We start from the raw sequence: 24,746 nt of genomic DNA on the forward strand, positions 1-24,746 counted from the left end.
TCTTTTGTTTTTTGTAGTAATCAATTTAAGATGCTTTCAAAAATTGTATAAAAATCGAAGCTTGTCTTGAGAAAGATCCGCGAATGAGGATCGAAACGTCGACCAATTGAGCTGAATATATACTGCAATAAAGTCGTCGTGAACAAATCAAAACCGTTGACTGATTGAACCTGATGAGTGCACCTCCACATTGTTGGACTTTTTGGTTATATATATATATATAATATAGTGAAAAATACCCCTGCCAGAGATCCATAAAGGGGCGGGGCTATCTCCCTCAGCACACTGGCGCCATTTTTCCCTCACAGCTCCGCTGGAAGGATCGCTCCCAGGCTCTCCCCTGCAGTTTCAAGACTACAAAGGGTAAAAAAGAGAGGGGGGGCACTAAATTTAGGCGCATCAGTATATATATATATATATATATATATATATATATATATATATATATGCAGCTATAAGGGAAAATCACTCAGTGTTCATCCCTGTGTTATATAGCGCTCTGGTGTGTGCTGGCATACTCTCTCTCTGTCTCCCCAAAGGGCTTTGTGGGGTCCTGTCCTCTGTCAGAGCATTCCCTGTGTGTGTGCGGTGTGTCAGTACGGCTGTGTCGACATGTTTGATGAGGAGGCTTATGTGGAGGCGGAGCAGATGCCGATAAATGTGATGTCACCCCCTGACGATTGTACACACTGGTCTGGAAAAAGGTCCGGCTTGGGACCGAAACGTCGACCAACCATGATTAAGTCGCTTATGTGAGATTCGATAAACGTCTTTTTGCATTTCAATATCAGTCTGGGGAGTGCCTTCTTTACAATTGGATATAATATGGGACCTTGTGGACACAAGTTTTTCCCTGGAACTGCGACACCCCAGCAGATGACATTTATTGTATAGTGAGTGCCACTTCACTTACCTTGGAATATTTGATGATATCAATACGATATACCTCTAAGTGAGCACCCTCCATTAATGTTATGGACAATTGTTGTCTTTCTCTCGTTTTTTGATGACTCTATATCAATTTTTTCTCTAAAGGAAATTTTTGTTAGTGATTATTTTTATGCAATTTGTCAGGTATCCTCTTCTATTTGACCATATTTTTGGTTATTTTAATTGTCTATGCTTATGTGTTGACTGAACCGCTGGATGCTAGTGTTCATACTTTCACCTGGTTTAGAATGTCTCTGAATGTAGGCATATTGGATGAAAATTCTTTAAGTGAGGCGGAGAATGCATTTGTTAGTTATACCGATGACGATATTGAAAAAGTTTTATTTAATCAGACAGACTTTGATCAGTTACCAGCTCGGACACCGTTAGATCTTTTCCACAAACTTAACAAACTGAAAAAGAGGGAAATTGATTTGACCCTCCACGGACAGTTTTTGTCCGAATACTATCGGAAGAAAAGAATCCCTAGAGGATTTAGAATTGCCAATACTCCCACCATTGGTAGAAAAAATCCCTCCTTCTGTGTGAAATGGTGTGGAATATTGAACAAATGTTCATCTGACTTGCTTATACTTGTGGTAGAGGAAGTAGGGACTGAGCTTAAAAAAGTAAAGAGCGATATCGATACCTTTGAACGGGAATACACCTCTAGTTTGAAGGCTGACAAGTCAGAGAACTGGTTAGACAAAATCAAGTCACAAATTGATAAATACCGTACTGACTTGTTAGCATTCAAGAGAAAAAAATGGGAGACTGTGGAAGCTGATTATCAGCAACATTCGGTATACAAGTGGTTATCTGGTGATGATCAATCCACCAGGTGGCGACGTAACCGACAGAACAGATACAATCATAGACAGCAGAGGTTTAGTCATCCACAGGGATATTCCTCTTCTGATTCTGAATTTACTGATAGCATACCACCATCCGGGACGGGGGCTTCATCCTCTTTTTTAGGACCAGGCACCAGAGCTCGGAGAGCCAAAGTCGCCACAGGCGACCCCACCCGCGGAGGGGGAGGATCAAATACACGGGGACGAGGAGGGAGAGGTTCCCGAACTTAATATTTAATTTATCCTCGCATATACTATCTGAGGCTGAAACCTCACTATTGAGCAAGGGGCTTTCTTTTGTCCCGACCTGTAACTTCAAGTCATTTAATTGGTCCATTGAAAGATACAGGATGGGACGCCAATTACGTCTCAGGGAATTCTTTGATAATAAATTTATCAATAACCAGCCGCAGCCTGAAATAAGGCCGCTTGCGATGTTTAGAAACACCAGTAAATTTGACCCGGTTTCCAACAACGCCAGTTTAAAAACCTTTTTACAGGTAATTGACAGCGAGGTACTACAACACAACAGGTGCAGCGGAGGCTACTCTAATTTATCTAAGTCTGAATGGCAAGCATTAAGACACTTGAAACAAAACACTAATTTGGTAATTAGGAATGCAGATAAGGGAGGAGCGGTAGTCCTTCAGGACTTCACTGACTATGATTCTGAAATTAAAACACAATTATCTGACATTAACACCTATGCTAAGATCGCCCACAATCCGACTCCCCGATTCAAAAAGGAGGTTGATGACCTACTGGTTCAGGCACTACAATATGCATGGATCAATGATGATGTCTATGATTACCTATCGGTGTCTCACCCCATCTGTCCCATCATCTATACCCTGCCCAAGGTGCATAAATCCCTGACAAGACCCCCAGGGAGACCTATAATATCGGCACAAGGATCCCTGTTACAACCACTGGCATGATTTGTTGACCATTTCCTTCAACCATGTGTGAGGGTGATGGACAGCTATATTCGTGATACCAGCGATCTCTTGGGAGTGTTGGCTCTCATTACTGATGATGTAACCTCTTGTTTGCTAGCTACTCTTGACGTAACATCATTGTACACTGTTATTCCCCATGAGGAGGGGATTGCTGCCGTAAGGGAAGCACTGATTAAGGGTCCTTACGAGGGTCCTCCTATTGAATTCATTTTGAGTCTGATTAAACTAGTACTTACTGATAACTACTTCCAATACCAGGATGATTACTATGTGCAGCTGGCGGGCACCGCTATGGGCTCGAATTTGGCCACGGGGTTCGCCAATCTGTACATGGCAAAGTATGAACATGAAAATATTTTGTGCAATTATGCCGAGCATATTGTATGCTATAAGAGATATATCGATCTCTTTATTGTCTGGCGGGGCTCCGCCGAATTGTTTTATGCCATGGTGGACACCCTGAATGCTCTCAATAGTCCAATTAAATTAACGGCCACATTGAGTGAGTCCAGTATTAATTTTTTGGACGTTACTATTTACAAGGATCCGTCTTTACCATCTGTCTTGGAATACACCCTATACCGTAAGTCCACAGACCGGAACACCCTACTATGGGCCTCTAGCCATCATCCAGATAGGCTAAAGTCGAATTTACCCGTCTCTCAATTCCTTAGGGTATTAAGAAACAACTCCAATGGCACCAATGCCGACATACAACTACGTGAATGCAGACAGCGCTTTATTGAACGTGGGTACACAGCCACAGTGGTGGATAGATGTCTGGTTAAAGCACGGAGACTACATATGAACAAGTCTAACAGCAAAATCAAGAACCGTGATCGTATTATATTCAAGACCAGTTGCAATACTGGCCTACACACTGTGGAGAGAACAATAAAGAAAAACTGGTCTATGATCAGCACTGATCCCAAATTCAAAAAAGTCTGCAGTCGACCTCCTCTATTAAGCGTGCAAAGAGGTGCCAACTTGAAGGACATGCTGATGAGACCAACCATGCGACCATCGATGACATCTGGCACTACCTGGTTGAATATAAACCCAGGATGCTTCAAGTGCCTAAAATGCATGACCTGCAGAGCAATGATAACTGGACGGTTCTTTAATCACCCACTGTATGGCACCAAAATTGAGCTACGACACCATTTAACATGTCTGATGGATCATGTCGTCTACTATCTCACATGCCCCTGTGGAAAAATGTACGTGGGGAAAACCATCAGGACTTACCGCGAACGGATCAACCAACATAGATCCTCAATACAGTTGGCACTCACCAGTGGCAAGACTGATAAACCAGTGGCACTTCATTTTATGCAGATGAAACACCAAGTAGTGACATTGCGGCATATGATCATTGATTGGATTCCACCACCCCTACGGGGGGGGCGACAGAGGTGTATTATTACTAAAAAGAGAGGCTTATTGGATACACTATTTGGGAACAGTATCTCCAAGAGGGCTGAATGAACAGAACCATCTAAGTGTTTTTCTTTAAACATTATATATTGTGGATACAGCCCCCCTTTTTTGCACTTTTTTGCACTTTTTGCATAATTTGCATTTTTGGGTGTCCAACATGGCGTTCCAGCGCTTCAGTCTGAGCATTAGGTTTTAATTATGTTATTTGTTAAGTTTTCTATAGTAAGTCTCTATAGATACCGTCTTTATATGTATGTTTGTGGAATATCGGGTTTCTATTATGCAGTACTTGTCCGGTGTGGAGCTCCTTATACCTACCTAAGCTGCCCTACTTGAAAAAAAAATTTTTTCAGGGTTCATGCCACTAATATACAACCACACACGTCATCATGCTCATGTTATTTTCATTTTGACTTATATTTATCAATGATGCCAGTTTTTGTTACGTTTTAGCTCTTTTGAGCTACGCTCCGGTATTTGTCTTGACTCCCCTTAATGACATTATCTTTGGAGGCGGAAGCACCTTGCGGTTCACCCGCGACGTGCGTTCCACTGAGTATTCAGTGTTGAACCACGGGGCCGGAAGTTACTATCTTTGACTGAATGAGGGCGGAAGTCCTATGCGGGTCACCGACGGCGTGCGCTCCACCCGCAGCTGTGTTCTTTGCTGGTAAGAGGTGAGCGGTGTGATAGTATTTATACAGTATTCATATATTATACATATGTGACACTTTTGTGAGTGATGTGCAGATATGCACAATGATGTGATCCATGTGTGTGGAATGAGCATGTAACCATATCTAATTTAAATGACCATGATTGGTGATTGCACTGATGGGCGGGCTCTGGTGGGGTATTTAGAGTTCCACACTGAGGGTCATTTGGTTCTGTGATTCTGACGATTGTACACACTGGTCTGGAAAAAGGTCCGGCTTGGGACCGAAACGTCGACCAACCATGATTAAGTCGCTTATGTGAGATTCGATAAACGTCTTTTTGCATTTCAATATCAGTCTGGTGAGTGCCTTCTTTACAATTGGATATATATATATATATATATATATATATATATATATATATATATATATATATATATATATATATATATATATATATATATATATATATATATATATATATATAAGCAGCTATAAGGGAAAATCACTCAGTGTTCATCCCTGTGTTATATAGCGCTCTGGTGTGTGCTGGCATACTCTCTCTCTGTCTCCCCAAAGGGCTTTGTGGGGTCCTGTCCTCTGTCAGAGCATTCCCTGTGTGTGTGCGGTGTGTCAGTACGGCTGTGTCGACATGTTTGATGAGGAGGCTTATGTGGAGGCGGAGCAGATGCCGATAAATGTGATGTCACCCCCTGCGGGGCCGACACCTGAGTGGATGGACTTGTGGAAGGAATTACGTGATAGTGTCAACTCCTTACATAAAAGGTTTGACGACATACCAAATATGGGACAGCCGGCTTCTCAGCCTGTGCCTGCCCAAGCGTCTCAAAAGCCATCAGGGGCTCTAAAACGCCCGCTACCTCAGATGGCAGACACAGATGTCGACACGGATACTGACTCCAGTGTTGACGACGATGAGACTAATGTAACTTCCAATAGGGCCACACGTTACATGATTGAGGCAATGAAAAATGTGTTGCACATTTCTGATGTTTCCCCAGGAACCACAAAAAAGGTATTATGTTTGGAGAGAAAAAACTACCAGTAGTTTTTCCCCCATCTGATGAATTAAATGAAGTGTGAAGAAGCGTGGGCTTCCCCTGATAAGAAACTAGTAATTTCTAAAAGGTTACTAATGACGTACCCTTTCCCGCCAGAGGATAGGTCACTTTGGGAGACATCCCCTAGGGTGGATAAAGCGCTCACACGTTTGTCAAAGAAGGTGGCACTACCGTCTCGGAATACGGCCGCCCTAAAGGAGCCTGCTGATAGGAAGCAGGAGGCTATCCCGAAGTCTGTATATACACACACAGGTATTATACTGAGACCAGCTATTGCTTCAGCATGGATGTGCAGTGCTGCAGCTGCGTGGTCAGATTCCCTGTCGGAAAATATTGATACCCTAGACAGGGACACTATATTGCTAACCGTAGAACATATAAAAGACGCAGTCTTATACATGAGAGCTGCACAGAGGGATATTTGCCGACTGGCATCTAAAATAAGTGCAATGTCCATTTCTGCCAGGAGAGGGTTATGGACTCGGCAGTGGACAGGTGATGCAGATTCTAAAAGGCACATGGCAGTTTTGCCTTATAAGGGTAAGGAGTTGTTCGGGGATGGTCTCTCGGACCTAGTTTCCACAGCAACAGCTGGGAAGTCAGCATTTTTACCCCATGTTCCCTCACAGCCAAAGAAAGCACCGTATTATCAGGTACAGTCCTTTCGGCCCCATAAGGGCAAGCGGGTTAAAGGCGCGTCCTTTCTGCCCAGAGGCAGAGGTAGAGGGAAAAAGCTGCAGCATACAGCCACTTCCCAGGAGCAAAAGTCCTCCCCCGCTTCCTCCAAGTCCGCCGCATGACGCTGGGGCTCCACAGGCGGAGCCAGGTACGGTGGGGGCCCGTCTCAAAAACTTCAGCAATCCGTGGGCTCGCTCACGAGTGGATCCCTGGATCCTTCAAGTAGTATCTCAGGGGTCCAAGCTGGAATAAGAGACGTCTTCCCCCCCCCCCCCCCCCCCCCCCCCCCACACCGTTTCCTCAAATCTGCCTTGCCTGCAACTCCCTCAGGCAGGGAGGCAGTGTTAGAGGCAATACACAAGCTGTATTCCCAGCAGGTGATAGTCAAGGTGCCCCTCCTTCAACAAGGATGGGGTTACTATTCCACAATGTTTGTGGTACCGAAACCAGACTGTTCGGTGAGACCCATTTTAAATTTGAAATCCTTGAACACATATATAAAAAAATTCAATTTCAAGATGGAATCGCTCAGGGCGGTTATTGCAAGCCTGGACGAGGGGGATTACATGGTATCACTGGACATCAAGGATGCTTACCTGCATGTCCCCATTTACCATCCTCACCAGGAGTACCTCAGATTTGTGGTACAGGATTGTCATTACCAATTCCAGACGTTGCCGTTTGGTCTGTCCACGGCACCGAGGGTATTTACTAAGGTAATGGCCGAAATGATGATACTCCTTCGAAAAAAGGGAGTTTTAATTATCCCGTACTTGGACGATATCCTGATAAAGGCGAGGTCCAGGGAGCAGTTGTTGGTCGGGTAGCACTATCTCGGGAGGTGCTACAACAGCAGGGTTGGATTCTAAATATTCCAAAGTCACAGCTGGTCCCTACGACACGTCTACTGTTCCTGGGGATGGTTCTGGACACAGAACAGAAAAAAGTGTTTCTCCCGGAGGAGAAGGCCAAGGAGCTGTCATCTCTAGTCAGAGACCTCCTAAAACCAAAACAGGTGTCTGTGCATCACTGCACGCGAGTCCTGGGAAAGATGGTAGCTTCCTACGAAGCAATTCCATCCGGCAGGTTCCATGCAAGGACTTTTCAGTGGGACCTGTTGGACAAGTGGTTCGGATCGCATCTTCAGATGCATCGGCTGATAACCCTGTCTCCAAGGACCAGGGTGTCTCTGCTGTGGTGGCTGCAAAGTGCTCATCTTCAAGAGGGCCGCAGATTTGGCATACAGGACTGGGTCCTGGTGACCACGGATGCCAGCCTTCGAGGCTGGGGGGCAGTCACACAGGGAAGAAACTTCCAAGGACTATGGTCAAGTCAGGAGACTTCCCTGCACATAAATATTCTGGAACTAAGGGCCATTTACAATGCCCTAAATCAGGCAAAACCCCTGCTTCAAAACCAGCCGGTACTGATCCAGTCAGACAACATCACGGCAGTCGCCCATGTAAACAGACAGGGCGGCACAAGAAGCAGGACGGCGATGGTAGAAGCCACAAGGATTCTCCGTTGGGTGGAAAATCACGTGTTAGCACTGTCAGCAGTGTTCATTCCGGGAGTGGACAACTGTGAAGCAGACTTCCTCAGCAGGCACGACCTCCACCCGGGAGAGTGGGGACTTCACCCAGAAGTCTTCCAACTGATTGTAAACCGTTGGGAAAGGCCACAGGTGGACATGATGGCGTCCCGCCTAAACAAAAAGCTAGAAAGATATTGAGCCAGGTCAAGAGACCCTCAGGCGATAGCTGTGGACGCTCTAGTGACACCGTGGGTGTACCGGTCGGTTTATGTGTTCCCCCCTCTTCCTCTCATACCCAAGGTACTGAGGATAATAAGGAGAAGAGGAGTAAGAACTATACTCATTGTTCCAGATTGGCCAAGAAGAGCTTGGTACCCGGAACTTCAAGAAATGATCTCAGAGGACCCATGGCCTCAGCCGCTCAGACAGAACCTGCTGCAGCAGGGGCCCTGTCTGTTCCAAGACTTACCGCGGCTGCGTTTGACGGCATGGCGGTTGAACGCCGGATCCTGAAGTAAAAGGGCATTCCGGAGGAAGTCATTCCTACGCTGATTAAAGCTAGGAAAGAGGTGACCGCAAACCATTATCACCGCATTTGGCGAAAATATGTTGCGTGGTGTGAGGCCAGGAAGGCCCCAACGGAGGAATTTCAGCTGGGCCGTTTTCTGCACTTCCTACAGTCAGGGGTGACTATGGGCCTAAAATTGGGTTCCATTAAGGTCCAGATTTCGGCTCTATCGATTTTCTTCCAGAGAGAACTGGCTTCACTGCCTGAAGTTCAGACTTTTGTTAAGGGAGTGCTGCATATTCAGCCCCCTTTTGTAGAGCAAGAAAAGTGGCTGCGCTGTGTGTCAGCAGCTATATAAAATAGAGAGCACAACGTATAAAATGTAAAGAATTTATTCTCTTAATCAATATAGTTATAAAACATGTAGGTTAATAATACACCTATATCTGTCTCAGGTGATATAAAGGTTCAGCCGTGTGATAAAAATGGCTATCCAATATATTAAATCCTAATTGTGCAATAGGGAGGGAACAGGAGAATTTGTAGATGTAGTTCCAGATAAATGTAAACCTATACTACCTCTCCGGCAAGGGCTGGTATAAACTTGGCCGGGCGTCCCCGGCTAGTGAGTCCTGCGTTGCCCGATGTTGTGCACAGAGGAGAGGAGTATTGCGGTGCCCAGTGCCGAGCACCTCCCAATAGAAAGAGATGTGTAATCGTCTCCTGTATTCCTGATCGCCAGCCGGCGATGAAGCAAGCTGCTGAAATGCACAATGTGATTGCACAGCGGAGCGGAAAGGTCGGTAACCCAATGCTGAGTACCTGCCGCCAGGAGGAAATGTGCGGTCGTCTCCTGTTCTCGTGATCGCTGGCCGGCGGTGATAGCAAGCTGCTGTCGGAGAGTCAAAGGCGGTTTCTTGCCGCGGTCAGCCGGTCAGCTGGATGGAAGAGAAGCTGTGTGGATTGCACAGCTTCTCTTCCATCCAGCTGCCCGGCTGACCGCGGTAAGAAACCGCCTTTGACTCTCCGACAGCAGCTTGCTATCACCGCTTCTCTTCCATCCAGCTGACCGGCTGACCGCGGCAAGAAACCGCCTTTGACTCTCCGACAGCAGCTTGCTATCACCGCCGGCCAGCGATCACGAGAACAGGAGACGACCGCACATTTCCTCCTGGCGGCAGGTACTCAGCATTGGGTCACCCACCTTTCCGCTCCGCTGTGCAATCACATTGTGCATTTCAGCAGCTTGCTTCATCGCCGGCTGGCGATCAGGAATACAGGAGACGATTATTCATCTTTCTATTGGGAGGTGCTCGGCACTGGGCACCGCAATACTCCTCTCCTCTGTGCAGAACATCGGGCAACGCAGGACTCACTAGCCGGAGACGCCCGGCCAAGTTTATACCAGCCCTTGCCGGAGAGGTAGTATATGTTTACATTTATCTGGAACTACATCTACAAATTCTCCTGTTCCCTCCCTATTGCACAATTAGGATTTAATATATTGGATAGCCATTTTTATCACACGGCTGAACCTTTATATCACCTGAGACAGATATAGGTGTATTATTAACCTACATGTTTTATAACTATATTGATTAAGAGAATAAATTCTTTACATTTTATACGTTGTGCTCTCTATTTTATATAGCTGCTGACACACAGCGCAGCCACTTTTCTTGCTCTATAGTCTTCCAATCCATCTCACATAGTGGTGTGGCAAGCGCAGTGTCTCAGGAGCCTGTTGTACCTTAATTTGTTGGTTTTATTTAAATGATTGATTTGTTTGAGGCGCTGAACAAGTAGTTTCTTTTGTTGTTCAGCCCCCTTTTGTGCCTCCAGTGGCACCTTGGGATCTCAACGTGGTGTTGGATTTCATAAAGTCACATTGGTTTGAGCCACTTAAAACCGTGGAATTAAAATATCTCACGTGGAAAGTGGTCATGCTGTTGGCCTTGGCTTCGGCCAGGCGTGTGTCAGAATTGGCGGCTTTGTCATGTAAAATGTTATCTGATTTTCCATATGGATAGGGCAGAATTGAGGACTCGTCCCCAGTTTCTCCCTAAGGTGGTATCAGCCTTTCATTTGAACCAACCTATTGTGGTGCCTGCGGCTACTAAAGACTAGGAGGCTTCCAAGTTGTTGGACGTAGTCAGGGCCCTGAAAATTTATGTTTCCAGGACAGCTAGTGTCAGGAAAACTGACTCGTTGTTTATCCTGTATGCACCCAACAAGCTGGGTGCTCCTGCTTCAAAGCAGACTATTGCTCGCTGGATCTGTAGTACAATTCAGCTTGCACATTCTGCGGCTGGACTGCCGCATCCTAAATCAGTGAAAGCCCATTCCACGAGGAAGGTGGGCTCTTCTTGGGCGGCTGCCCGAGGGGTCTCTGCTCTACAACTTTGCCGAGCAGCTACTTGGTCGGGGTCAAACACACTTGCTAAATTCTACAAGTTTGATACCCTGGCTGAGGAGGACCTAGAGTTTGCCCATTCGGTGCTGCAGAGTCATCCGCACTCTCCCGCCCGTTTGGGAGCTTTGGTATAATCCCCATGGTCCTTACGGAGTCCCAGCATCCACTTAGGACGTCAGAGAAAATAAGATTTTACTCACCGGTAAATGTATTTCTCGTGGTCCGTAGTGGATGCTGGGCGCCCATCCCAAGTGCGGATTGTCTGCAATACTTGTATATAGTTATTGTTTAACTAAAGGGTTATTGAGCCATCTGTTGAGAGGCTCAGTTATTGTTCATACTGTTAACTGGGTATAGTATCACGAGTTATACGGTGTGATTGGTGTGGCTGGTATGAGTCTTACCCGGGATTCAAAATCCTTCCTTATTGTGTCAGCTCTTCCGGGCACAGTATCCTAACTGAGGTCTGGAGGAGGGTCATAGAGGGAGGAGCCAGTGCACACCAGGTAGACCTAAAGCTTTCTTTTAGTTGTGCCCAGTCTCCTGCGGAGCCGCTATTCCCCATGGTCCTTACAGAGTCCCAGCATCCACTATGGACTACGAGAAATAGATTTACCGGTGAGTAAAATCTTATTTTTTATGAAAAAATCACTGGGACCGAAGCCCGCCGTCGGGCGGGCGGGGCTTGATCCTCAGCACTAACCAGCGCCATTTTCTCCACAGAAGCTGCATGAGGAAAACGCTGGCTCCCTGGTCTCTCCCCTGCTGAACTTCATAGGCTGGAAAAAAGAGGAGGGGGGCACATTAGCGACGCAGTGAGTGGGAATTGGCATATTATATATAGAAAAGCGCTATCTGGTCATATTTTTTTTCCAGTGTTTTTAAGCGCTGTTGTGTGCTGGCATACTCTCTCTCTGTCTCTCCTTAGGGCCTGGTTGGGGTTTTGTCCCCTTATAGGTTAATCCCTGTGTGTGTGGGGTGTCGGTACGTGTGTGTCGACATGTCTGAGGCGGAAGGCTTCTCCAAGGAGGAGGTGGAGCAAATGAGTGGTGTCCCCGTCGATTGTGCCGACTCCGGATTGGATGGACATGTGGCATATGTTATATGCAAATGTGGCATCTTTACATAAAAGGCTTGATAAGGCTGAATTAGGTGGGACATCAGGGGGTCAATCCTCGGATTGGACCAACTCACAGGGCCCGTCGGGGTCTCAAAAGCGTCCCTTAACACAAGACACTACTACCGACACGGATTCTGATTCCAGTGTCGACTACGACGAAGTAAAATTGCACCCTAGGGTGACTAAAACCATTCAGTTTATGATTGTGGCAATAAGGGATGTGTTGCATATTGAGGATGAACCCTCGGTCCCCGACACAAGGGTACACATGTTTAAGGAAAAGAAACAGATTATTAACTTTCCCACATCTCATGAATTGAATGATTTCTTTGGAAAAGCTTGGGAGACACCGGATAAGAGACCGCAGATCCCCAAAAGAATTTATATGGCATACCCCTTCCCTAAGCAGGACAGGGAGATTTGGGAATCACCCCCCACTGTGGACAAGGCCCTGACGTGCTTGTCCAAGAAAGTGGCGCTACCGTCTCCTGACACAGCAGCCCTTAAGGACCCTGCAGATCGCAGGCAAGAAACTACCTTAAAGTGTATTTATTCTCATACGGGTGCTGTGTTAAGACCGACAATTGCGTCGGCATGGGTGTGTAGCGCGATTGCAGCTTGGACAGATGAGCTGACAGATCAATTTGATAATATGGATAAGGATACTATATTCTTAACTCTAGCCCATATTAAAGACGCAGTCAAATTTATGAGGGATGCTCAAAGGGACATTGGATTGCTAGCTTCTAGGGCCAATGCCATGTCTATCAGCGAGAAGATCCTTATGGACTCGCCAATGGACGGGTGATGCGGATTCCAAAAAACATATGGAAGTACTACCCTATAAGGGTAATGTATTGTTTGGGGATGGGCTGACGGACCTGGTTTCCACAGCTACAGCAGGTAAATCAAATTTTTTACCATATATTCCCCAACAGCAAAAGAAAGTAACACCCTATCAGATGCAGTCCGTTCGGTCGCACAAGTCCAAAAGAGGTCGGGGATCCTCTTTCCTCGCCAGAGGTAAGGGCAGAGGCAAGAGAGCACCTGCTTCGGCAGGTGCCCAGGAACAAAAGTCCTCCTCGGCTGCTCCAAAACCCACAGCATGACGCTGGGGCTCCCCTGAGGGAGTCCGCACCGGTGGGGGCACGTCTTCGACTTTTCAGTCAGGCCTGGGTCCGTTCGGACCTGAACCCCTGGGTGTTGGAAATAGTTTCCCAGGGTTACAAATTGGAATTCGAGGAGGTGCCCCCGCGCCGATTTTTATATCGGCCCTACCAGCTTCCACATCGGAAAGGGATATAGTGTTAGCTGCAATTCAAATGCTGTGTATACAGCAAGTGATAATCAAGGTTCCCCTGCACCAGCAGGGAAGAGGTTACTACTCAACCCTATTTGTGGTCCCGAAACCGGACGGTTCGGTCAGACCTATTTTGAATCTGAAATCCCTAAACCTGTACATAAAAAGATTCAAATTCAAAATGGAATCTCTCAGAGCAATAATAGCCAACATGGAGGAGGGGGAGTTTATGGTGTCTCTGAACATAAAGGATGCGTACCTTCATGTCCCCATATATGCCCCCCATCAGGAATACTTGAGATTCGCTGTACAGGATTGTCATTACCAATTTCAGACGTTGCCGTTTGGACTCTCCACGGCCCCGAGGATTTTCACCAAGATAATGGCGGAAATGATGGTGGTCCTGCGCAAGCATGGAGTCACAATTATACCATACTTGGACGATCTCCTGATAAAAGCGAGATCAAGGGAGAAATTGCTGAGCAGTGTGGCGTTCTCTCTGAGAGTGCTCCAGCAACACGGTTGGATTCTAAATCTACCGAAGTCACAGTTGATTCCGACAACTCGACTACCGTTCCTAGGTATGATACTGGATACGGAACAAATGAAGGTCTTCCTCCCAATAGAGAGAGCCCAAGACATCAGAACATGGTCAGAGACCTGCTAAAACCGAAAAGGGTGTCAGTTCACCAATGCACTCGAGTTCTGGGGAAAATAGTGGTGGCCTACGAGGCCATTCCCTTCGGAAGGTTCCATGCAAGGACTTTTCAATGGGACCTTCTGGACAAGTGGCCTGGGTCCCATCTGCACTTACATCGGAAAATAACTGTCCCCAGGGACAAGTGTCCCTCCTGTGGTGGTTGCAAAGTGCTCACCTCCTGGAGGGTCGCAGGTTCGGAATTCAGGATTGGAGCCTGGTTACCACAGACGCGAGCCTCCGAGGATGGGGAGCGGTCACACAGGGAAAAAAAATTCAGGGTCTTTTGGTCAGACCAGGAGTCCTGTCTACACATCAATGTGTTGGAACTCAGGGCCATTTACAACGGCCTTCGACAAGCGGAGAGTTTTCTTCGAAACCTACCGGTTCTGATTCAATCAGACAATGTCACAGCAGTGGCTCATGTGAACCGCCAAGGCGGGACAAGAAGCAGAGTTGCGATGGCGGAAGCCATAAGGATCCTTCGCTGGGCGGAAAATCATGTAAGCGCTCTGTCGGCTGTCTTAATTCCGGGAGTGGACAACTGGGAAGCAGACTTCCTCAGCAGACACGATCTCCATCCAGGAGAGTGGGGACTTCATCAAGAAGTCTTTGCAGACGTAACACGTCTTTGGGGAACTCCTCAAATAGACATGATGGCGTCACGCCTCAACAAAAAACTTCTGAGGTATTGCGCCAGGTCTCGGGACCCTCAGGCAGTAGCAGTAGACGCTCTGGTAACACCGTGGGTGCTCAAATCGGTCTACGTGTTTCCTCCTCTTCCTCTCATCACAAAAGTGTTGAGGATCATAAGACGAAGAGTACAGACGATACTCGTTGTCCCAGACTGGCCTCGAAGGGCCTGGTACTCTGATCTACAAGAGATGCTCACAGGAGATCCCTAGCCTCTTCCTCTGAGGGAAGACCTGTTGCAACAGGGGCCCTGTGTATTTCAAGGCTTACCGCGGTTACGTTTGACGGCATGGCGGTTGAACGCCGAATCCTAGCGAAAAAGGGGATTCCGGAAGAGGTCATCCCTACTTTAATAAAGGCTAGGAAGGAGGTGACTGTAAAACATTATCACCGTATCTGGCGAAAGTATGTGTCTTGGTGTGAGACCAAGAATGCACCTACGGAAGATTTTCATCTGGGTCGTCTTCTCCACTTCCTGCAGACAGGAGTGGATATGGGCCTGAAATTAGGCTCTGTTAAGGTACAGATTTCGGCCCTCTCGATTTTCTTTTAGAAGGAATTGGCTTCTCTTCCAGAAGTCCAGATGTTTGTAAAGGGAGTGCTGCACATCCAGCCCCCTTTTGTGCCTCCAGTGGCACCATGGGACCTGAACGTGGTGTTGCAGTTCCTAAAATCACACTGGTTTGAACCGCTTAAGGTTGAGTTGAAATTTCTTACCTGGAAGGTGGTCATGTTGTTGGCCTTGGCATCAGCAAGGCGAGTGTCAGAATTGGCGGCTTTGTCACACAAGAGCCCCTACTTGATTTTTCATGTGGATCGAGCTGAATTGAGGACACGTCCTCAATTTTTGCCTAAAGTGGTTTCTTCGTTCCATATGAATCAACCTATTGTGGTGCCTGTGGCTACAAGTGACCTGGAGGATTCCAGATCCCTGGACGTAGTCAGGGCCTTAAATTTATGTAGCCAGGACGGCTAGAATTAGGACAACAGAGGCTCTGTTTGTCCTGTATGCGGCCAATAAGATTGGCGCTCCTGCTTCGAAGCAGACTATTGCTCGCTGGATCTGTAATACGATTCAGCAGGCTCATTCTACGGCTGGATTGCCGGTACCAAATTCGGTTAAGGCCCATTCCACTAGGAAGGTGGGTACTTCTTGGGCGGCTGCCCGAGGCGTCTCGGCATTACAACTTTGCCGAGCGGCGACTTGGTCGGGGTCAAACACTTTTGCTAAATTCTACAAGTTTGATAACCTGGCTGATGAGGACCTAGCGTTTGCTCAGTCGGTGCTGCAGAGTCATACGCACTGTCCCGCCCGATTGGATGCTTTGGTATAAACCCCATGGTCCTTACGGAGTCCCCAGCATCCTCTAGGACGTCAGAGAAAATAAGAATTTACTCACCGGTAATTCTATTTCTCGTAGTCCGTAGTGGATGCTGGACGCCCATCCCAAGTGCGGATTGTCTGCAATACTTGTATATAGTTATTGTTTAACTAAAGGGTTATTGTTGAGCCATCTGTTGAGAGGCTCAGTTATCATACTGTTAACTGGGTATTGTATCACGAGTTATACGGTGTGGCTGGTATGAGTCTTACCCGGGATTCAAAATCCTTCCTTATTGTGTCAGCTCTTCCGGGCACAGTATCCTAACTGAAGTCTGGAGGAGGGTCATAGTGGGAGAAGCCAGTGCACACCAGTAGTCTAAAGCTTTCTTTTAGTTGTGCCCAGTCTCCTGCGGAGCCGCTATTCCCCATGGTCCTTACGGAGTCCCAGCATCCACTACGGACTACGAGAAATAGAATTACCGGTGAGTAAATTCTTATTATTTCAATCCCATTTATCATAGACCCCTCCAATCCTCAACCAGTCAGACAGGTGCATCTATGGAGAGAAGAAAAGGGTAATAGTGTAACACCCTTTATTTAAAAAAAGAGTTAAAAACAGACTCAATTTATAGCAGTGTACCATGAATAATGGTGTATAGTGCTCGCCAAGTCGAGCATATACAAATATACAAAGCATATACAAAGACCTTTTAAAGGTACCTCCCTGTAATGGAAATCCACCAACAGAGTCCTGGTTCTGATAGGCTGTTCCGCTATGTGTCCTCACCAACGCGTTTCGGCTCAAAAAGGCCTTTGTCAAGGTGTACTGGGCTGCAGTGCTGGAGAATCTATTTTTATAAAAACTGTAATTACAGGTCACACTGGTTCCCGTTACTTCAGTATTTTGCCGGAAATCGTGGTAAGGTGCTCACACTAAATTGCTTCGGCCGTGTACCTCCCCGCACCCTTTAGTGAGGGATGTCGTTTCTCCCTTCCCCCCCACCTCTGAGTCTCTCTCGGCTCTGTACCAGGGGCTTCGTTTAGATATTAAATATAGTTAATGGTATTTTTAAGATGTGCGTAAGTGCCATAATGCACTTCTGGTCCGGCGGCACATAGACAAATCACCGCCAGGAGACAGGGCTGAGCCGGGAGAGACCCGGGGAAGGGGGAACCCTCACTGAAGGATGCAGGGAGGGACCTGGCCGAAGCAGTTTAGTGCAGGGGCGCAACTGTGACTTCTGGCAATATACTGGAAATCGCGGGAACCAGCGTGACCAGTAATTAAAGTTGTGTTTTGTTTGTTTGTTTTTTAACCACTATATTACCAACTAATGTTTCGCTGCACCTACTAGTAAGGATAATAGAATAATAGATAAATAAAGATCTAACAAATTCAAAGCATTCTACATTTATATTTACAGGTTAATTGTGACTGACTCTCCCCCAGACGAACCCGCCAATGGCAGTCCTGGAAGGGGGATAAATGGATCCTCCGGCACTGCAGCCCAGTACACCTTGATAAAGGCCTTATTTGAGCCGAAACGCATTGGTCGTTAGGACACGTATAGCAGGAGAGCCTACCAAAACCAGGACTCTGTTGGTGGATTTCTGTTCCCGGGAGGTACATACAAAAGGTCTTTGTATATGCTCGAGTTGTTGAGCACTATACACCAGTATTCATGGTACGCTATTAGAAATTGTCTGTTTTTAACTCTTTTTTGAATAAACTGTGCTACACTATTACCCTTCTCTCCCCATATATGCACCTGTCCGATTGGTTGAGGATTAGCGCAGTCTAGGATAAATGGGATTGAATTAGAAATCTAATAACTGTTTTATTAATGGAGTAATGTGAAGAACACTGGGCTAATTTGAACGATCTACAGAGGACATTTTAAGTCCTTTTCCATTCACATGAACATTCGAACATACCTTTTTCATTTCAGAGGCTGGATTGGAGAGGAAAACACCAAGTGGATATTTGATGCATAAATAATAACCTCATCTGTATTTGTGCTTAAATGACTCATTTATTCCTTTTCAAAAGGCATTAAATCGTGGAAATGGTCTTCTCCCAGAGCCAAATATGCTCCAGATCCTGAACAGTCTGGGTTCTTCAGCCACACTGCAGCTCCTGCTAAATCCCTTACTCCACGGGCCAGCTGGGAACAAGCAAGGTCCGTATCTAGGTGCCTTGTATTTGTCAGACTTCACAATTGGGCATTTTGAGTTGTTTGACTTTCAATTAAATGTTGTCCTTGAACTTTCAAAGAGTGGTGGATGACCTTCTGTTACTGAACCTCCTCCTTTGAGTATATGTTAAGTTCCTAGGAGATGTGTTTTTTTATTTTAGCCATATGATGTTCTAAAACACTATTTCATATTTCTCTAACGTCCTAAGTGGATGCTGGGGACTCCGTCAGGACCATGGGGAATAGCGGCTCCGCAGGAGACAGGGCACAAAAATAAAGCTTTAGGATTAGGTGGTGTGTACTGGCTCCTCCCCCCATGACCCTCCTCCAAGCCTCAGTTAGGTTTTTGTGCCCGTCCGAGCAGGGTGCAATCTAGGTGGCTTTCCTAAAGAGCTGCTTAGAAAAAGTTTTTTAGGTTTTTTATTTTCAGTGAGTCCTGCTGGCAACAGGCTCACTGCATCGAGGGACTTAGGGGAGAGAATTTCAACTCACCTGCGTGCAGGATGGATTGGATTCTTAGGCTACTGGACACCATTAGCTCCAGAGGGAGTCGGAACACAGGTCTCACCCTGGGGTTCGTCCCGGAGCCGCGCCGCCGACCCCCCTTACAGATGCTGCAGATTGAAGGTCCGGAAACAGGCGGCAGAAGGCTCTTCAGTCTTCATGAAGGTAGCGCACAGCACTGCAGCTGTGCGCCATTGTTGTCACACACTTCACACCAAGCGGTCACGGAGGGTGCAGGGCGCTGCTGGGGGCGCCCTGGGCAGCAATATTTTAATACCTTATGGCAAAAGAATACATCACATATAGCCATTGAGGCTATATGTATGTATTTAACCCATGCCAGTTATCTAAAACTACGGGAGGAAAGCCCGCCGAAATAGGGGGCGGGGCTTATTCTCCTCAGCACACAGCGCCATTTTCCTGCTCAGCTCCGCTGTGAGGAAGGCTCCCAGGACTCTCCCCTGCACTGCACTACAGAAACAGGGTAAAACAGAGAGGGGGGGCATTTTTTGGCGATATATTGGATATATTTAAGCTGCTATAAGGAACAACACTTATATAAGGTTGTTCCCATATATATTATAGCGCTTGGGTGTGTGCTGGCAAACTCTCCCTCTGTCTCCCCTGGGCTAGTGGGGTCCTGTCTTCGATAAGAGCATTCCCTGTGTGTCTGCTGTGTCGGTACGTGTCGACATGTATGAGGACGATGTTGGTGTGGAGGCAGAGCAATTGGCGATAATGGTGATGTCACCCCCCAGGGAGTCGACACCGGAATTGATGGCTTTGTTTGTGGAATTACGTGATAATGTCAGCACATTACAAAAATCAGTTGACGACATGAGACGGCCGGCAAACCAGTTAGTACCTGCCCAGGCGTCTCAGACACCGTCAGGGGCTGTAAAGCGCCCTTTACCTCAGTCGGTCGACACAGACCCAGACACAGACACTGAATCTAGTGTCGACGGTGATGAAACAAACGTATTTTCAAGTAGGGCCACACGTTATATGATCACGGCAATGAAGGAGGCTTTGCATATCTCTGATACTGCAAGTACCACAAAAAGGGGTATTATGTGGGGGGTGAAAAAACTACCTGTAGTTTTTCCTGAATCAGAGGAATTAATTGATGTATGTGATGAAGCGTGGGTTAACCCAGATAGAAAAATGCTAATTTCAAAAAAGTTATTAGCATTATACCCTTTCCCGCCAGAGGTTAGGGCGCGCTGGGAAACACCCCCTAGGGTGGATAAGGCGCTCACACGCTTATCAAAATAAGTGGCGTTACCGTCTCCTGATACGGCCGCCCTCAGGGATCCAGCGGATAGGAGACTGGAAACTACCCTAAAAAGTATATACACACATACTGGTGTTATACTGCGACCAGCCATCGCCTCAGCCTGGATGTGCAGTGCTGGGGTCGTCTGGTTGGATTCCCTGACTGAAAATATTGATACCCTGGATAGGGACAGTATTTTATTGACTATAGAGCAATTAAAGGATGCTTTCCTTTATATGCGAGATGCGCAGAGAGATATTTGCACTCTGGCATCGAGAGTAAATGCGATGTCCATATCTGCCAGAAGGAGTTTATGGACGCGACAGTGGTCAGGTGATGCGGATTCCAAACGACATATGAAAGTATTGCCGTATAAAGGGGAGGAATTATTTGGCGTCGGTCTATCGGATCTGGTGGCCACGGCAACTGCCAGAAAATCCACTTTTTTACCTCAGACCCCCTCCCAACAGAAAAAGACACCGTCTTTTCAGCCGCAGTCCTTTCGGTCCTATAAGAACAAGCGGACAAAAGGACAGTCATATCTGCCTCGGGGCAGAGGAAGGGGTAAGAGAGGGCAGCAAGCAGCCCCTGCCCAGGAACAGAAGCCCTCCCAGGGTTCTGCAAAGCCCTCAGCATGACGCTGGGGCCTTACAAGCGGACTCAGGAGCGGTGGGGGGTCGACTCAAGAATTTCAGCGCACAGTGGGCTTGCTCACAGGTGGACCCCTGGATTCTGCAGGTAGTATCTCAGGGTTACAGGTTGGAATTCGAGAAGTCTCCCCCTCGCCGGTTCCTAAAGTCTGCTTTGCCAACGTCTCCCTCAGACAGGGCGACGGTATTGGAAGCCATTCACAAGCTGTTTTCTCAGCAGGTGATAGTCAAGGTACCCCTCCTACAACAGGGAAAGGGGTATTACTCCACGCTATTTGTGGTACCGAAGCCGGACGGCTCGGTAAGACCTATTCTAAATCTGAAATCTTTGAACCTGTACATACAAAAATTCAAGTTCAAGATGGAGTCACTCAGAGCAGTGATAGCGAATCTGGAAGAAGGGGACTTTATGGTGTCCCTGGACATAAAGGATGCTTACCTGCATGTCCCAATTTGCCCTTCACATCAAGGGTACCTCAGGTTCGTGGTGCAAAACTGTCATTATCAGTTTCAGACGCTGCCGTTTGGATTGTCCACGGCACCTCGGGTCTTTACCAAGGTAATGGCCGAAATGATGATTCTTCTGCGAAGAAGAGGCGTATTAATTATCCCTTACTTGGACGATCTCCTGATAAGGGCAAGGTCCAGAGAACAGCTGGAGGACGGAGTAGCACTAACCCAACTAGTGCTGCAACAACACGGGTGGATTCTGAATTTTCCAAAATCTCAGTTGACCCCGACGACACGTCTGCTGTTCCTGGGAATGATTCTGGACACGGTTCAGAAAAAGGTGTTTCTTCCGGAGGAGAAAGCCAGGGAGTTATCCGAACTTGTCAGGAACCTCCTAAAACCAGGGACAGTGTCTGTGCATCAATGCACAAGAGTCCTGGGAAAGATGGTGGCTTCTTACGAAGCGATTCCATTCGGCAGATTCCACGCACGAACTTTTCAGTGGGATCTGCTGGACAAATGGTCCGGATCGCATCTGCAGATGCATCAGCGGATAACCTTATGGCCACGGACAAGGGTGTCTCTTCTGTGGTGGTTGCAGAGTGCTCATCTGTTAGAGGGCCGCAGATTCGGCATACAGGACTGGGTCCTGGTGACCACGGATGCCAGTCTGAGAGGCTGGGGAGCGGTCACACAGGGAAGAAACTTCCAGGGAGTATGGTCAAGCCTGGAGATGTCTCTTCACATAAATATACTGGAGCTAAGAGCGATTTACAATGCTCTAAGTCTGGCAAAACCCCTGCTTCAGGGTCAGCCGGTGTTGATCCAGTCGGACAACATCACGGCAGTCGCCCACGTAAACAGACAGGGCGGCACAAGAAGCAGGACAGCAATGGCAGAAGCTGCAAGGATTCTTCGCTGGGCGGAAGATCATGTGATAGCACTGTCAGCAGTATTCATTCCGGGAGTGGACAACTGGGAAGCAGACTTCCTCAGCAGACACGATCTACACCCGGGAGAGTGGGGACTTCATCCAGAAGTCTTCCACATGATTGTGAACCGTTGGGAAAAACCAATGGTGGATATGATGGCGTCCCGCCTCAACAAAAAACTGGACCGGTATTGCGCCAGGTCAAGAGGCCCTCAGGCAATAGCTGTGGACGCTCTGGTAACACCGTGGGTGTTCCAGTCAGTGTATGTGTTCCCTCCTCTGCCTCTCATACCAAAAGTACTGAGAATTATACGGCAAAAGGGAGTAAGAACGATACTAGTGGCTCCGGATTGGCCAAGAAGAACTTGGTACCCGGAACTTCAAGAGATGCTCACGGAGGATCCGTGGCCTCTACCTCTAAGACTGGACCTGCTTCAGCAGGGACCGTGTCTATTCCAAGACTTACCGCGGCTGCGTTTGACGGCATGGCGGTTGAACGCCGAATTCTAAGGGAAAAAGGCATTCCGGAAGAGGTCATTCCTACACTGGTAAAAGCCAGGAAGGAGGTGACTGCACAACATTATCACCGCATTTGGAGAAAATATGTTGCGTGGTGTGAGGCCAGGAAGGCCCCCACGAAGGAATTTCAACTGGGTCGATTCCTACATTTCCTGCAAACAGGATTGTCTATGGGCCTCAAATTGGGGTCCATTAAGGTTCAAATTTCGGCCCTGTCGATTTTCTTCCAGAAAGAATTGGCTTCAGTTCCTGAAGTCCAGACTTTTGTAAAAGGAGTACTACATATACAGCCCCCCGGTTGTGCCCCCAGTGGCACCGTGGGATCTTAATGTAGTCTTGGATTTTCTCAAATCCCATTGGTTTGAGCCGCTCAAATCGGTGGAGTTGAAGTATCTTACATGGAAAGTAACCATGCTACTGGCCCTGGCTTCAGCCAGGAGAGTATCAGAATTGGCGGCTTTATCATATAAGAGCCCATATCTGATTTTCCATACGGACAGGGCAGAACTGCGGACGCGTCCTCATTTTCTGCCTAAGGTGGTGTCAGCGTTTCACCTGAACCAGCCTATTGTGGTGCCTGCGGCTACTAACGATTTGGAGGATTCCAAGTTGTTGGACGTGGTCCGGGCATTGAAAATATATATTTCAAGAACGGCGGGAGTCAAAGTCTGACTCACTGTTTATATTGTATGCACCCAACAAGATGGGTGCTCCTGCTTCTAAGCAGACGATTGCTCGTTGGATTTGTAGCACAATTCAACTTGCACATTCTGTGGCAGGCTTGCCACAACCTAAATCTGTCAAGGCCCATTCCACAAGGAAAGTGGGCTCATCCTGGGCGGCCTCGGCATTACAACTCTGCCGAGCTGCTACTTGGTCAGGGGCAAACACGTTTGCAAAATTCTACAAATTTGATACCCTGGCTGAGGAGGACCTTGAGTTCTCTCATTCGGTGCTGCAGAGTCATCCGCACTCTCCCGCCCGTTTGGGAGCTTTGGTATAATCCCCATGGTCCTTACGGAGTCCCCAGCATCCACTTAGGACGTTAGAGAAAATAAGAATTTACTTACCGATAATTCTATTTCTCGTAGTCCGTAGTGGATGCTGGGCGCCCATCCCAAGTGCGGATTGTCTGCAATACTTGTACATAGTTATTGTTACAAACAAATTCGGGTGGTTGTTGTTGTGAGCCGTCTGTTCAGAGGCTCCTACGTTTGTCATACTGTTAACTGGGTTCAGATCACAAGTTATACGGTGTGATTGGTGTGGCTGGTATGAGTCTTACCCGGGATTCAATATCCTTCCTTTTTGTGTACGCTCGTCCGGGCACAGTATCCTAACTGAGGCTTGGAGGAGGGTCATGGGGGGAGGAGCCAGTACACACCACCTAATCCTAAAGCTTTATTTTTGTGCCTTGTCTCCTGCGGAGCCGCTATTCCCCATGGTCCTGACGGAGTCCCCAGCATCCACTACGGACTACGAGAAATAGAATTATCGGTAAGTAAATTCTTATTTTAAGCATTCTGATAGAAGGCATGAGAATAATGCACTAAACAATGGAGTTTCTTTTAGGATTCCATTGATCAGCTAGAATAACTTCTGATTGGCTGATCTGTAGCAATAGTGTTGTTAGTGGTGCATCTTGTTCTGAACGGTTTGTTTTTTAATTTCCAGGCCTCTTGGGTGCAGCCCCCGCGGTGTCCCTTCTAGCTAACCCTGCTCTCTCTACTGCCCTTCTGCAGCTGCTACTGCAGGTACAAACGCCCACACAGGTACGTCCTTTCTGTAGGGTCTTGCTTTTGAGGTAAGGGGGGTACACTCGGGGAGATCCGTGCTTAAATGCTAAGCAATCTGGCTGATTGCTTAGAAATTAAGCACAAATCTCTCCGTGTGTAGGTTGGCGACGACAGTGATGCACGGTCACCCGCGTCGCTTTCGACGCCTCTAGATTTGGCATGCATGCCAAATCTAGTGCGATCGCTCATTTCACCGCTGGGTGAAATGAGTGGTGGGCAGCCCTATTGGCAAGTAGC

The 24,746-nt window shown here is 47.3% G+C and overlaps 1 protein-coding gene across 3 annotated transcripts in view; it reads left to right on the forward strand.

Annotated features, from left to right (window-relative positions):
• Positions 1-24,746, forward strand: part of RAVER1 (ribonucleoprotein, PTB binding 1) — a 159,962-nt gene that overhangs the window by 41,688 nt on the left and 93,528 nt on the right. For 2 of the 3 annotated variants that reach the window (XM_063931463.1, XM_063931465.1), the window contains exons 5-6: positions 18,239-18,368; positions 24,388-24,485. In XM_063931463.1, the coding sequence (XP_063787533.1) occupies positions 18,239-18,368; positions 24,388-24,485 (228 nt within the window). The remainder of the gene's footprint in view (positions 1-18,238; positions 18,369-24,387; positions 24,486-24,746) is intronic. The other variant, XM_063931464.1, reaches the window with a different exon arrangement.

This window comes from Pseudophryne corroboree, chromosome 6 (genome assembly GCF_028390025.1).
Source record: "Pseudophryne corroboree isolate aPseCor3 chromosome 6, aPseCor3.hap2, whole genome shotgun sequence".
Taxonomy (NCBI): Eukaryota; Metazoa; Chordata; class Amphibia; order Anura; family Myobatrachidae; genus Pseudophryne; species Pseudophryne corroboree.